This window comes from Zootoca vivipara, chromosome 11 (assembly GCF_965207765.1).
Source record: "Zootoca vivipara chromosome 11, rZooViv2.hap1.1, whole genome shotgun sequence".
NCBI lineage: Eukaryota > Metazoa > Chordata > Lepidosauria > Squamata > Lacertidae > Zootoca > Zootoca vivipara.
In genome coordinates, this window is record NC_142594.1 from 57,511,656 (window position 1) to 57,525,845 (window position 14,190).

The window sequence follows — 14,190 nt, forward strand, 5'->3', positions numbered from 1 at the left end:
CAAAAAAAGAGGGGGGGAGAGAATCTCAGAAGTTCTATTATTCCTGGCAAGACCCCTTTGATTCCCTCCTAAAAGAATAAAGACACCACAGTCTTGTTCATAAGTAACAATAAGAAGTTTACTCACGATCAGAGCACAGTGTGGTCCCTGAAGGAAGGCATAAGGCTTGAAGTTACAAATAAGTAGAAGGCGTGGATTTACCCCATGTGGGTAGTCCAGGAGGCAAATGGCAAAAAAGAGTCAAAGAGGAAGATGGCTGCATGGATAGAGCTTTGATTAGGTCTGGAAGTGTCACAACCACCTACCTGGTCACACGCAAAGGAAGGATGCTCCAGACCAGGTGTAACAGGAAGATCAACTGGCTGGACCAACATGTCCTGCCTCTGAGGATGGGAGGTGGGGGCTGCCCCTGAGGGCAGCAGGATGAGGAAGGGGTGCATCTGGCCCAGGGGAGCACAGAGCCATGGACCGTCTCCCAGGCAAAGGAATGAACCTCAGCAGCAGAGGACCACGACCTTCAGCCGGTGGCTATTCTAAGGGGCACCTTTCGCCAGCAGGTCATTTGAACCTGGACAGAGATTGATAAGCAGAGGCTTGACATCCATATGTCAAGAATGCTTTGATGGTGTTTCCTGCTTGACAGGGGGTTGGACTGGATGGCCCTTGTGGTCTCTTCCAACTCTGATTCTATGATTCTATGACCTTGGGGCTCGGACCCAGTGGCCTTTCCTTTCCTATGGTTCAGCCCCCACTGCCCCCAGACCACCCCCCATTCTCTTTGCAGACTGACATTCTCATCACCTTTTAAGGGGGGGGAGGGGGAGAGGCATCAGCATGACTTAGCTTATTGGGTTTATGAAAAGCTCCAAAGCCATTTACAAGAGTCAAATACAATCCTAAAAATGCCTTTATAATAAGCATCAGGGGCGTAGCCAGGATCAAAATCAGGGGCGGCAAGGGGTGGGACCAAGGGGCAGGGGGAGGGGCCACAGTGGGGCAAGGAAAGCCATGGTCATTCAGGGGCGAGGGGGCGCCAGGATCAGCTCGAAACCGGGCTGTTCCGATCCCCTCCTCCCCCTCGCGATCGCCGGGGCGGGTGGAGGGAAAGCTGGCTTTCCCTCCGCCCGTCCCACAGCCAGCAAGGGAGAAGGGAGACGTCCCTTCTAGCCGGCTGGCTGTGGGGCGGGTGGAGGGAAAGCCCCAGAGCCGCGCAAAGCGTTTGGCTGGCTTTCCCTCCACCCGCCCCACAGCCAGCCGGCTAGAAGGGACGCCTCCCTTCTCCCTGGCTGGCTGTGGGGCGGGCGAAGGGAAAGCCAGCCAAACGCTTTGCGAGGCTCTGGGGCTTTCCCTCCACCCGCCCCACAGCCAGCCAGGGAGAAGGGAGACGGCACCGGGCGGCACCGGGCAGCGGGGCAGGCTGGCCAGTGCCCCTGCTTCTAGGGGGGCAACTGCCCCCTCCTGCCCCCCCGCCTACACCCATGATAAGCATCTCCATAAGGAGATTGAGGGCCCCCCATGAGTGATGCCGTGTGACGTCATGACATCATGCACGTGACGTTGATCAACACCCTGAATATTAGGGGGGGTCGTCCCCTTCAAAAAATATGCCTCGTCCCCTGCCAGGCATCATTCTGTGCAATTCTCAGTATATTGTGGTGCTGATGATGTCAAGGTTGCAAGTTCAATGGGGCAGCTGCATATTCCTGCATTGCAGGGGGGTTGGGCTAGATGACCCTCAGGCCCCTTCCAACTCTATGATTCTATGCAGAGCCGTCTTTCCCATGGGGCTTAGTGGCTTGTTGTGCCAGGGCGCTGGCCTCTCAGGGGCGCCCCAGCGAATGGGGGAGCTGCACGGCTTGACTGGCTGCCTCCCCTTTCCCTACATGCCTGCCAGCTGTGCCCTGCCGACTATAACGTTCTAAACTTGATGTGTGTTTTTGTGTGTGTCTATAACAGTTATGCTCCTGTGGGTGCCTCATACCCCCCCCCCCCGACAACCTTTCCTGTCCATCAGGAGAAGCAGCGCGAGCCCAGCCAACCCAAACCTGCCGATTGGGCAGCCGGCCTGCTCCTCCCACCCTGATTGGCACGTGTCTCTTTCCTTCTTCCTACCCTCCTCGGCCCGCTCCCCTCTGCGCGTGGGCACTGCTGCTGCTGCTGCTGCTGCTGCTGCTGCTTGTGCTGCTCCTTCTGGGAGGGCCATGAGCCGTCTGCTTTCGCCTCCTCTCGCGTGCGATGGCTGCATGAATAGACCTTTGATTAGGTCTGGAAGCGTCACACCCACCTACCGGTACCTGGTCACCAGGGAACCAGGCAGAGGGCCTTCTCGGTGGTGGCACCCGCCCTGTGGAATGCCCTCCCATCAGATGTCAAAGAGATAAACTACCTGACATTTAGAAAACATCTGAAGGCAGCCCTGTTTAGGGAAGTTTTTTATGTGTGTCATTTTAATGTATTTTTAATTTTTGTTGGAAGCCGCCCAGAGTGGCTGGGGAAACCCAACCAGATGGGCGGGGTACAAAGAATAAATTATTATTGTTGTTGTTATTATTAGGAAGCTCACAAGGTCCTGCCTGGAGGCTTGCAACATAAAAAATTAGGCACGCCAAAGGGTGGATCCTCAGGGACTCCTGGATCCTTGGCCAGCTGTCACCTTCCTTTTGCTCTGCTTTTCATGACCATTTTATCAGAGACCCACCGTCATGAAGTCTTGCTTAACCCTCCCAATTCACTTTTCTCCTTTTCCCTCCCAAGCAACACTTTTCTCCTTTTCCCTCCCTTCTAAACAGCTTGCCTCCCCCAGTCCCAAGCCTCCGCGGGAGGAGAGCGATCCCCGCAGAGGCTTAGGATAGAAGGTGCGCTCCCCTTTTCTCTAAGCTGAACAGCGCCCCACGCGGCCACCCATCACCCAAGCCAGCTGCTAGTTCTCCAAGCAGCCACTAGGGGGAACTCTTGTCCTGCTCATTCCAAACAGAAGAGAACCTCATTCAGCTGCTACAGTGGTACCTCTACTTACAAATAACTTTACTTACAAATTTTTCTATTTACAAATGGAGCTCAGTCCGCCATCTTGGATGCGGTTTAGATAGGATTTTTTCTACTTACGAATTTTTAGATAGGGTTGCTTCGACTTATGAATTTTTTCTCCCAATGCATTCCTATGGGATTCGACTTACAATTTTTTTGACTTACAAATGTGTGTTTGGAACGCATTAAATTCGTAAGTAGAGGTACCACTGTACTTTCATTTTCCCTTCGGAGAAGCAGCTCTTCGCTCGCTCCCGTTCACGGCAGGAAAATTCAAAATGGGGTGGAAGACGACGCGGGTCGAAGAAGGATCTGCAGAAGCAGCTGAGGAGGTGAGGTCTGCCAGCTCGGAAGGGCAGAGTGGTGGAGAGGAGGAGGGAGAAAGGGATCTCGTTGCAAGAGGACCCGGGAGACGCCCTTGTTTCGCTTGCAGCCCTTGGCATTGGCAGCCTCTCTGCGCTCATGGGCGCACCTTCCTCGCTCAGAAGGAGCTCCGTTCAATAGGTCCAGACATACTAGGCTGCTGGGCCCCTGGCATCAAGCTTCCTAGGGTGGCAGTAGCAGCTGTGTTTAGCCTGTTGCAAGAAAAGGCAAGGAAGAAGGACCCTTGCAGAGGATCCTTAAACCGACTGTGGCTTAAGAGGGTGCCAAACTGGGGGTTCTCTTCCACCACAAATAGCAGGGGGGGGGGGTTGGACACTGTGATCTTTTTGGCACTTGCTGAAATTATTCCTCACCCTCCCACATTTTCCTGATGAAAATAGGGTCGTCCTGTTCCATAATATTATTGATAATTTTATTACTTGTACACACCTGACTTTGTGGCCCCAGACACTCTGGGTGGCTTCCAACATGTATATAAAAGCAGAACCAAACATTAAACAGCTTCCCTATCCAGGGCTGCCTTCAGATGTCTTCTATAGGTTGTCTAGTTACTTCTATCCTTGGCTCATGGGTTCCATAACTCCATGCCTCCAACATTTCTCCGATGATAATAGGGCATCCTGAACCTGGATGTCCCTATTGGTTAGAGCCAAGGGTGCAGGTTCGATCCCCATATGGGACAGCTGCATATTCCTGTATTGCCGAGGGGTTAGACTAGATGACTCTTGGGGTCCCTTCCCACTCTACAATTCTATTATTCTATTATTCTAAGGAAAAGCGGGACATTCTGGGATCAAATCTGAAACCGGGGTGGCTTCTGTAAATCTGGGACTGTCCCTGGAAAATAGGGACACTTGGAAGGCGTGTGAATCTTCTTTGGACAAGCCTATTCAGATGCTTAGAAAGCTGGCGAGACTTTAAATCTTTTAGTAGCTCATGTCATTTTAACTTTTTAATGCAGCTTTTAAGTCATCATTAATTCTTCTTAATGGCATTGTTTGTTTGTTTTTGCAAACTGCTTTGAGGTTCTTTTTCTTTTCTTTTTACAATCAAGGGGTGCATATTTTTACCAAATGAATAAATTAAGCAAACACTCCACCAGAATATAAATTTTATTATTTGAACCCCACCCATCTGACTGGGTTGCCACAGCTACTCTGAGCAGCTTCCATAAGATCTAAACACATAATGAAACATCAAATGTTAAAAACTTCCCAATAGAGTCATATAAAGCCTTATACTGTATGTTTAAACTGATGTTTGCTAGGTGCTCCCTTCAGGGTGAGGAGGGGTGTTCTTCTGCTCAGGGGCGTACGCAGGATCAAAACTGGGGGGGGCAAGTCGTTCAGGGGCGGGGCCAAGGCATGGGAGGGGAGGGGCCACAAAGTGGAAACATGGGCGGGGCTACGGAGCCCAGGTGAAACTGACTCCGGGAAGAAGTTTCATCCTGGGCGCCGCCCCGGTGGAGAGTGTGCATGTGCGGCCAGGGGCGTCGCAATCGGGGGGTGGGGGCCCCGGGCTCCACTTTGTGGGGGGCAGCACGGCGCCCCCTCGCCACCTCCAACGACTGCTGCCCCACCTGAGTAGGAGGAGGAGGGAGGGAGAGAGGGAGGGCTGGCTGAGCAGCCGAGAAGCTGCACACTCGAGATGCCTCCGCTTTCCACAGACCCGGCGGGGGTGTGAGCTGAGGTCCGCCCTCCTTTTCCTCCGTCCTTCCTCAGGGGCAAGGCCTGGCTCTGCGGCTTAGAGCCCCTCCGCCTTGTCCGCCTCCTGCTGCCGCTGCAGCCCAAGCAGAAGCGGTGGCGGCATCTGCTGCGCACTCCGAGGGCGCGCCAACCCGGGAGCTGCTGAGGCGCCGCGCCGCCGTGGGCTATTGTTGCAGCCACCAGGAGCGGCCCATGTGCAGCCCTCGGAGTCGGGGCCAGTGGGGTTGGGCACACCGTTGGGCCATGGCCGGCAGGAGCAGTAAGTGGCGGCGCTGCCGCCACTGGGGCTGGGCTAGGCTGGTTAGGGACGCAGCTCCCGCGCTGCCCTCACACTGGAGCTCAAGGAGGGGAGGTAGAAACGGAGAGGAGGAAGCCGCTTCCCTGTCTCCATTGCCCCTCCTTTCCCTTCGCGCGGGTCCCTTCCTCCCAGCAGCGTCGCTAGCCTTTATGCGCGCGACGGACACCCCACCCCACCCCTGGCGGGGTGCCTTCTGATTTGCCACCCTGGGCAGCCAGAAGGCTAGCAACGCTGCTGTGCCTTGCTGAGCCGCTTCAGGCTCTTCTTGTGGGACCCCAACGCATCTCCAGCTCAGCTGCAGCCATCGTGAAGCAGGACGATTTATTTATTTTGCTTCGGGGGGGGCAGCTGCCCCCCCTGCCCCATGCTGGGTACAAATTATCCTGCTGTGTTTATTGATGATACTGCTTCCGTTTACATTGGAGGATGAGATATTCCTGCTCCTCCTTTGCCTTCTTTGGAAGCTTGTCCAGATTCTGGGTCAAAGTAAGAACGAAGGGAGTCCATAGGAGAAGCAAATGCCTGTTGGGAACAAACCCATAAGTAATTGGTGTGGAGTCAGAAGAAAGAGGGAAGGGGGGAGAAGGAGGGGGAAGTTCTCAAATAAGCAAGAATTTATCCCCTCTCCCTTAGACTCATGGGAGGGACCTCAAAAGTCATCTAGCCCAACCTCTCAATAGGGAGCCCCCCCCAGCCTCTGCTTAAAAACTTCTAATGAAATAGCATTTGGGGGGGTTAAATGAGAAGGGGGGAGAACCACGTGTGCCCCCTTGAACTCCTTGGAAGAAAAGATGGGATATACATGCATTAAATTAATGAATTCCTCCCCAGGAACATAAAGTTCTTCCAAATGTTTAATCTAAATTAGGGTTGCCAGACGTCCCCGTTTCCCGGGGACAGTCCCTGGATTTGCAAATAAGTCCCCGGACAAATTCCATCCCCGGAATGTCCCCGGATTTCACTTAATGTCCCCGGGAAACACAGCAGCGGCCCGGAGCAGTTGGCTCTGGCTGGCTTCAGGAGCTGCTCGGAAGTCCCCAACGGATGGTGGTGCAGGGGCTCTAAGATGCAGCTTCTGGGCTGCCTCCACCTTCCCTGACCCCAGCAACTAAGCTGTGAAGGGAGGCTTCATGCTACCTATCGGAGCAGCCTCCCAACTCCTACTTGCGTGCAAGCAGGAGGGGGCAGGGATCTCTCAGTTAAGCAACGGGAAGCCTCCCTTCCCAGCTGAGGGATCCCCACCCCCTCCTGCTTGCATGCAAGTAGGAATGGGATTGGGGCTGCTCCAATGGAAGGGAGACATTGCACTGCCTGAGGGATCCCTGCCCCCTCCTGCTTGCACGCAAGTAGGGAATAACAACAACAACAACAACAACAACAACAACAACAACAACAACAACAATTTGTTGGGATGGGAAGGGAGGCATCACGCTGCCCAAACCTCGCCGCCACCACCGCTCTTGGCCCTCCTTCTCCATCTTCCATGCCTGACCCACCACACAGTGCTTCCCCCCCCCCCCCACCAAAGAACCAACAACTCAGAGGCTGCCCAAGCTCATGGAGAAAGGGAAAGGGAGAAAGGAGGAAGGGAAAATGTGGCAGCTGAGGTCAAGGCAACGGCCACCCCTCTGCCACTGCCATCGCTGCAGCATCAACGTCCCAAACATGTAGTATGTATGTATGTATGTATGTATGTATGTATGTATGTATGTATAGTGTCCCCGGATTCATTGAAAAAAATCTGATAACCTTAGTCTAAATCCCTTTCCTTGTATTGTACATTTGAGCTGCTTGTTCAGCTCTTACCCTCTGGAGCAACTGAAAACAGCCCTGTTCCATCCTCCTTTTCCAAGTTTGAATTTGGCTACCATGTACGTCATCAGCAATGAGAAAAGACAGGGGCCCCATTCCTATTCTTTGAACCCTACCTTCACCCCCCAATGTTTCGATTTCTTCTTCTTCTGCCCTTCGGGGATTTCTCCAGCATTCATTTCATCTTCCACTGGTTCCTCTGCTACTGTCTGCTTTGAAGTCTCCCCAGGATTCCTTCCATCTGACCCCAGTGACATCTCCATCGGACGCGGCATGAGATACGGCTGGTCCCAGTTCTTCTGAACCACCTTCTCAATCAGAGACAGCAGCTCTTCTGCCTGGCTGGCCCTTTCCTCTCCCGTCCCTCTGTTGTTGAGAGAGCAGCAGCGGCCCTTGCATTCTCTCACCAAATCCTGCAGGGCTCTGTTTCCAGACAGCTTTATGTACTCCTCTAGGCTTTCTGTCTCTAGGTCTTCTTTGCGGGTGAACAAGACGATCATGTACTTTGTGGCCTCTGGGCCAAAGACCTCCTCCACCCTCTTGGCGGCCACAACGTCTTCCTCGGTGAAACGACCGGCCTGCGTCACAAACACCAGGGCATGGGGACCTGGCTCACACAGAGAGAGGCACTTCTGGATCTCTGGGTTATTCTGCTGCTCTGGAAGACAGGCATCAAAAATGGCCGGAGTATCAATGACGACCACTTGTTTCCCCTCCCACTTCTCTGCTCGGACCTCTCTGCTGCAAGTCTGGGTCACTGGCTTCGGAGAGAGTTTGGATTCAAAGGTCTTCTGCCCCAAAATGGTGTTTCCTGTGGCACTTCTCCCTCCGCCAGGCTTCCCAACAAGGACGACCCGCACTTCTGAATCCTTGTGGGATCGACTCACGTTCTCAGGCTCTGTTGGAAAGGAATAAGGGACATGAACCACACTCCGCTTCCTCCATGCTTCCCAGGCACAGTCCTCAGGTTATAGCTCTGGGCCCAATGACCTGGTCTTGGTTTCCCCAAGAAAACCTGCTCTTTAAAGCTGAATCAGAGCAAATGTCAAGCCTTGGAAAACCTGAATTGACATTACAAATTACAAGGAAGGGGATTCCAACTAAACAGCAGGAAGAACTTCCTGGCTGTAAGAGCTGTTTGACAGTGGAACGGTCTCCCTTGGGAGGTGGGGGACTCTCCTTCCTTGGAGGTTTTTAAGCAGAGGTTGGATGGCCATCTGTCAATGGTGCTTTAGCTGAGATTCCTGCATTGCAGGGGGTTGGACTAGATGGCACTAGGGCTCCCTTCCAATTCTATGATTCTATGACATTTGCTTTGATTCAGCTTTAGACAGTCAGTTGTTGTGGGGAAACCCCAAAGCGAAAAACAAACAAACATTCTCAGACACAGAGTTTTAAATCATGGATGTTTGCCTGGAATGTGTTGGGTAAAATGTATGTAGAATCATAGAGTTGGAAGAGACCACAAGGGCCATCCAGTCCAACCCCCTGCCAAGCAGGAAACACCACCAAAGCATTCTTGACATATGGCTGTCAAGCCTCTGCTTAAAGACCTCCAAAGAAGGAGACTCCACCACACTCCTTGGCAGCAAATTCCACTGCCGAACAGCTCTTACTGTCAGGAAGTTCTTCCTAATTTTTAGGTGGAATCTTCTTTCTTGAAGTGTGGATAATGTAAGTGTGGATAATCTATCAGTGTCAACTGAAACAGCATCCAGGGCTGTCTGAATGCCTCTGGACCCTATTTAAGGTGTTATCCAGGGCTCTCAAGGCCAGACTGACCTGGGACCAAGGGGTTTCTTGGAACACTTCCCCCTCCATCGGTCGCCCCAGATCCTCCTGAGATTGGCAGGGGGTGCCTTTCCTGTTGTCCTGTTGGTTGGGGAGGCTCAGGGTGCCCCAGTGATGTGGTGTGGCCAGGACTTCCCAGTGGTGAGGATGCGGTTGTGGAGTCTCTTCCCCTGGAAGAATCTATCAGATTCAGACTTTCTGAAACAATATTCAAACAAAACAACTATCAATTGAAATTCACATTTCTCCAAATTCATCAGTGCAATTTTACAACCGGGTAAGGTGTGCAAAAATGTACACAATAGGGTATATGTTGAAATGTGGAGAGCTGTATGATTGGGAAAATGAGAGGGAGAGAGAAGCCAAAACTTAAGAGATTCTCCCATCCATAATCAGGAGGAAGAACACAGGTGTCCACCTGCCTTTGTCTGGGCTTGCACTGACTCCACTTGGGACATTATGAGGGAGGATCTGAAGGGGCTTCTAAGCACATTCAGCCAAGCACAAATAGAAGCCACCCCACAGCCAGGAGCCCCAATGACCCGGAATTTCCAACCACTGGGTTGCTGGGCACATGGTTTGCATGTGTGAATCAAACGCTTGCATAGGTCTCATGTGACTGATTGCAGAAAGCAAGCAAAAACATGCATTCCCATCCTTTGCAAAATATTTGCAAGCTACAGAGCCACCCCCTTCTAGGTGCAGAATTTGGCTCTCATTTGAGCTCTTCCTTGAACAAAGAAGAAATGCAGGTACTTGGTGGGTCTCTTTAAGGAAGGGCTACCTTGGGAAACTCAACTCAGGGAGGTCTATAACTGCTTCGGAATCATAATTTGACTCTACCTTCAGGGAAATCACTTGGTCCTCTTTCATCTGTGTCCATTGCCTCTTCCTCTGGTTTCATTTCGGCTGCATTTCTTGTAGATCCTCTTGGAAACTGCTCAAGGAAAGGCTTCTTCTGGTTCTCCATCATCATCTGCTTAATTTTCACCAGCAGCTCCTCCACTTGCAGCTCCTCCTCGTCTCCCATCCCTCTGTTGTTGAAAGCGCAGCAGCGGCCCTTGCATTTTCTCACCAAATCCTGCAGGGCTCTGTTTCCAGACAGCTTTATGTACTCCTCTAGGCTTTCTGTCTCTAGGTCTTCTTTGTGGGTGAACAAGACGATCGTGTACTTTGTGGCCTCTGGGCCAAAGACCTCCTCCACTCTCTTGGCAATCTTAGCGTCTTCCTCGGTGAAACGGCCAACCCGCGTCACAAACACCAGAGCGTGGGGACCTGGCTCACAGAGAGAGAGGCAGTTCCGGATCTCTGCATTATTCTGCTGCTCTGGAAGGCAGGCATCAAAAATGGCCGGAGTGTCAATGACGACCACTTGTTTCCCCTCCCACTTCTCTGCTCGGACTTCTCTCCTGCAAGTCTGGGTCACTGGCTTCGGAGAGAGTTCGGACTCAAAGGTCTTCTGCCCCAAAATGGTGTTTCCTGTGGCACTTCTCCCTCCTCCCGTCTTCCCTACAAGAACAATCCGTAGATCTGGGTCTTCATTGAGGTTTGTGGTTCTGCTCTCCTGTGCTTTGTCGGTCTCTGGAAAGGAATTAGGAAGATGTCTAGGAATCCAGGAATGAACTGTTTTCAAGGGACGCCCCGTTTATAGCACTTTGCAGTAGCAAAACTGAGAGATGACAATGCAAACCCAGGTGCTTATTGTTATGGAAAACCCTTGGTTGGCCAGACTCATACCATACCGTCCAACATTCCTCAGCTGAAAAGAGTGACATTTCTCACTCTCCGCCAACTGATCTCCCCCCTAGGCATTTCCTATCAGAAGAAGGGTTGGTCCCTGAAATACACCTGCTTGGGTGCTCTGGAAGGATCCCTCATTTTGACGCCACCGGAGTGCCCCCTCACCAGAGCCAAGTGGGGCAGCCCTGTGCCACCTACCTGCCCATGTAGGGAGGAGCCCAACCAGCTGATGTGGGCCTAGGCAGGCGAATCCTCCCCCCGTCCACGCCTGCTCATTGTGGTCCTGAGCTGTTTTGCCACCTTTGCCAGATCAGGGCAGGGATCCCCGCGGAAGCCGGTCCTTGCATGGGGGTGCCTGGTTGCACACCCTCAGAATTTTGCACCCGGGGCCATGGCCCCCCTGCCCCATGCCATGTCACGGCCAACTGTGGCTCAGAAATGGTCCAACCTTGACCATTCCCATCACGTGGTTCTTTCAGAGGAGGGTCAGGAGAAAGGAGAGACTTACCGGTATCTTCCTCTATCCATTTATCCATTGTCCAGGCAGATTTCTCAGCTGGAAAAGAACCAGAAAATGAAGTTCATTAGCTCCCACCATTCAGCTCTCTGGTCCATCCCTGGACAGGTCCCATCCCCATTTCCAGCCTCTCTCACAAGCAACATCGTGGGCAGAAGCCTTTCTCCAATCATCCAACATGCAGTAATGGAGCTGGAGAGCCAGCCAGTTTAGATCACCCTACAAGGAGTTGAAGAGCAAGAGATTTTGGCCATAAAACAGAAGTAGGGATGGACCATAGCCCAGCAGAACAGCATCTTCTTTACAATATTATTATTACTATATTATTATTATTATTTAATTAACCACACTTCACCCAAAGGTTCCAAGGAGCGTTACAGCATTAAAACACAACATGAAGAACAGCTTAAAACAACTTACAACTTTAAAGCAAGGTGGGTCCTAAAAACATACACATCCAGCTTCAGAAGCCTGGGCAGAGAGGTGCATCTTGAGCACCCTCCGGAAGCTGTACAGTGAAGATCCACAGCTCAGGGGCTGCCACAGAGAAGGCCCTGCTACCTCTGAGCTGCCGTCACACTAAGCCTCTGAGGGTGGAGGAACTACCAAGAGGGCCCCCTCTGCTGATCTCGGCATCTACAGGGGACTGTAGGGAAAGAGGCAGTTTTTCAGGCGTTTGGGGCAGGAGTCATTTAGGACTTTAAACACCAGTGTGAGCACTTTGAATCGGGCCTGGAAGCAAACTGGTAACTGAACCAAGCCAAGGCTGGCATGGGATGATAAATTCACAAGGAAAGCTGGTTGTCTGAATATTTGCGATAAGATACTTTCAGCATCGTAGGAAGGGAGAGAACAAGAGATATGGGGCACATGAATTGCCAGATATATAGAAACTTAAACCTATAGCTGAAACTAGGTGTGGCATGAATAAAAGGGTCTATATTACTTCAAGAATCCCCCCCCCAACCAATTAGATGTTAAAGGTAAAGGGACCCCTGACCATCAGGTCCAGTTGTGACCGACTCTGGGGTTGCGGCGCTCATCTCGCGTTATTGGCCAAGGGAGCCAGCGTACAGCTTCCAGGTCATGTGTCCAGCATGACAAAGCCGCTTCTGGCGAACCAGAGCAGCACACGGAAATGCCGTTCAGCTTCCCGCTGTAGTGTATTTATCTACTTGCACTTTGATGTGCTTTCAAACTGCTAGGTTGGCAGGAGCAGGGACTGAGCAACGGGAGCTCACCCTGTTGCAGGGATTCGAACTGCCGACCATCTGATCGGCAAGCCCTAGGCTCTGTGGTTTAACACACAGCGCCACCCGCGACCCATTAGATGTTACTTATCCCAAATTTCTTGAGAGATTTGTGTGGGAGACAAGTGTATGGTTTTTTTTAATGCATTCAAAGAGGCCACCTTTCTTTTTCCTTTAAAGAACCTGGTGTGGCAAGCAATTTTTTCATGTAATGCAATTTTCCATGTATAGCTTCACCATAGTAGAGGTGTTAATTTCAGACAATTATTTCCATCCTTGGGAAATCTGCAGCAATAATGAGGTAATTAAACAGACATACTTTATTTATTTATTTTTATTCTGCCCTTCAAGAAAAGAGATTTGGGTGAGAATAAAATATTTTCTTTAAGCACCATCTTTACTTCTCTAAAAGCCTTCTGCCGAAATGGCTGCCAAATGTGATGGTAGGTGCCCTTCATTCCACAACTCCTCCAACAATCCAGAGGCGCTCCAAGGACATGAAAGAGAACCATTTTAGTGCCAATTCTCTCATATTTTCTTATATTGATTTAAAGATTTTACCCCCGCCCCCAAAATAACAGGCCAATTTTTCTCCTCTATGGGATCTTTAAAATCAACTTCCAAAGTGGCCTTCAGCCTATATAGAAAAACATTTTTGAATAGTGCAAGTGGTTTTGTGGCATGTGTTGGGACCTGCGGGTCACATATGATCTTGAAGATCTGGTAGAATTAAAACCAGGTCTTCTTAAGGAGGGGGTGCAGATGATAACCCCCCCCTTCTCCAATGAAGCATCAATCACTCCTGGGAGCCACCCAGTCAATCCCCTATGGCTAGTTTTATGAAGCCAGGATTGGCAAGGGTCAAGGAGGCAGGTTGTCAGCCGCACTTCTTCAAGGAGTCTGTCCACATCTCAGGCTATAATAATCTAAACTGCTCCAGTATAAATGGAACAAGACAGTGCTGCAGACAGATCCACTGGGCTTACTCTAACTGTGGCATACAAGTCTGTCCAAATATGAGCCATTTTGTCCCTGAAGTGCCTTCCATAGTTGTTCCAACAGTCCTCTGGGGGTGTCAGAGCAACATAGCCAATGGTGACAGAAAAGTTGGCTTTCTTCACTGCCACCACTGCCGCATGGATGGAGCAGCCTAACCCATGTTTGGTCAGGTTCATACCAAGAGCTCCCCCCCTTCCTTCAGCCAGCGGACTCTCTCCCACTTCCTTCCTTCCTTCTGCTGCTACTGCTGAATGTTGCCAGTTGAGCCCCTGGAACCTCCCCATTCAGAAATCCTGGAGAAGCCACTGTCGGTTACTGCCGGATCTAAATGGACCAGTTAGTCTGATTCAGTCCAAGATAGCTTCCTCTGTTCTCCATGTGATTCATAATTGGGTATGGGGAACAGCTCAGTAGTTGAGCGTCTGGTTTGTACAGAAGTGGTCTCCAGTTCAACTGCTGGCATTTCCAGCCAGAAGGACAAATGCGATGTTTCAGTATAAAGGGAGTTTTTGATGTTCCTCAGACAAGAAAGCAAATGGTACCTGCTTTTGTGTTGCCTCTGGTGCTTGAAGAAGATTCTCGTGTGGTGTCTGCTGATCCCTCTGCTCTGGAGTTTGCACCCTTCCTCTCTGTGGATGGCTGACTGTTCTGAGATGAATAAAATGA

At 51.2% G+C, this 14,190-nt stretch overlaps 2 protein-coding genes across 2 annotated transcripts in view; both read right to left on the minus strand.

Annotated features, from left to right (window-relative positions):
* LOC118078786 (uncharacterized) overlaps positions 1 to 2,203 on the minus strand; it is a 22,721-nt gene extending 20,518 nt beyond the window's left edge. Inside the window, exon 1 of the mRNA XM_088654249.1 lies at positions 2,113 to 2,203. Coding sequence (XP_088510375.1) covers positions 2,113 to 2,203 — 91 coding nt within the window. The remainder of the gene's footprint in view (positions 1 to 2,112) is intronic.
* A 2,309-nt stretch (positions 2,204 to 4,512) lies between these two features.
* On the minus strand, positions 4,513 to 14,185 carry LOC118092286 (GTPase IMAP family member 8). The gene is made up of 6 exons (XM_035130190.3): positions 14,067 to 14,185; positions 11,267 to 11,314; positions 9,862 to 10,599; positions 9,010 to 9,216; positions 7,344 to 8,125; positions 4,513 to 5,937 (listed from the first exon to the last, which is right to left on the minus strand). Exons 2-6 carry the CDS (start codon positions 11,292 to 11,294, stop codon positions 5,830 to 5,832), a joined length of 1,863 nt encoding a protein of 620 aa, XP_034986081.1. The 5' UTR covers positions 11,295 to 11,314; positions 14,067 to 14,185; the 3' UTR covers positions 4,513 to 5,829.
* Positions 14,186 to 14,190: the final 5 nt, after the last annotated feature.

Coding starts and splice junctions, on each gene's coding strand:
- LOC118092286 (XM_035130190.3), bottom strand. CDS start 11,294: ATGGATAAATGGATAGAGGAAGATACCG. Junction 9,217..9,861: donor ACCAAGTGATTTCCCTGAAG/GTAGAGTCAAAT, acceptor ATATTGTTTCAG/AAAGTCTGAATCTGATAGAT. Junction 8,126..9,009: donor AAGAAACCCCTTGGTCCCAG/GTCAGTCTGGCC, acceptor CCTTTCCAACAG/AGCCTGAGAACGTGAGTCGA.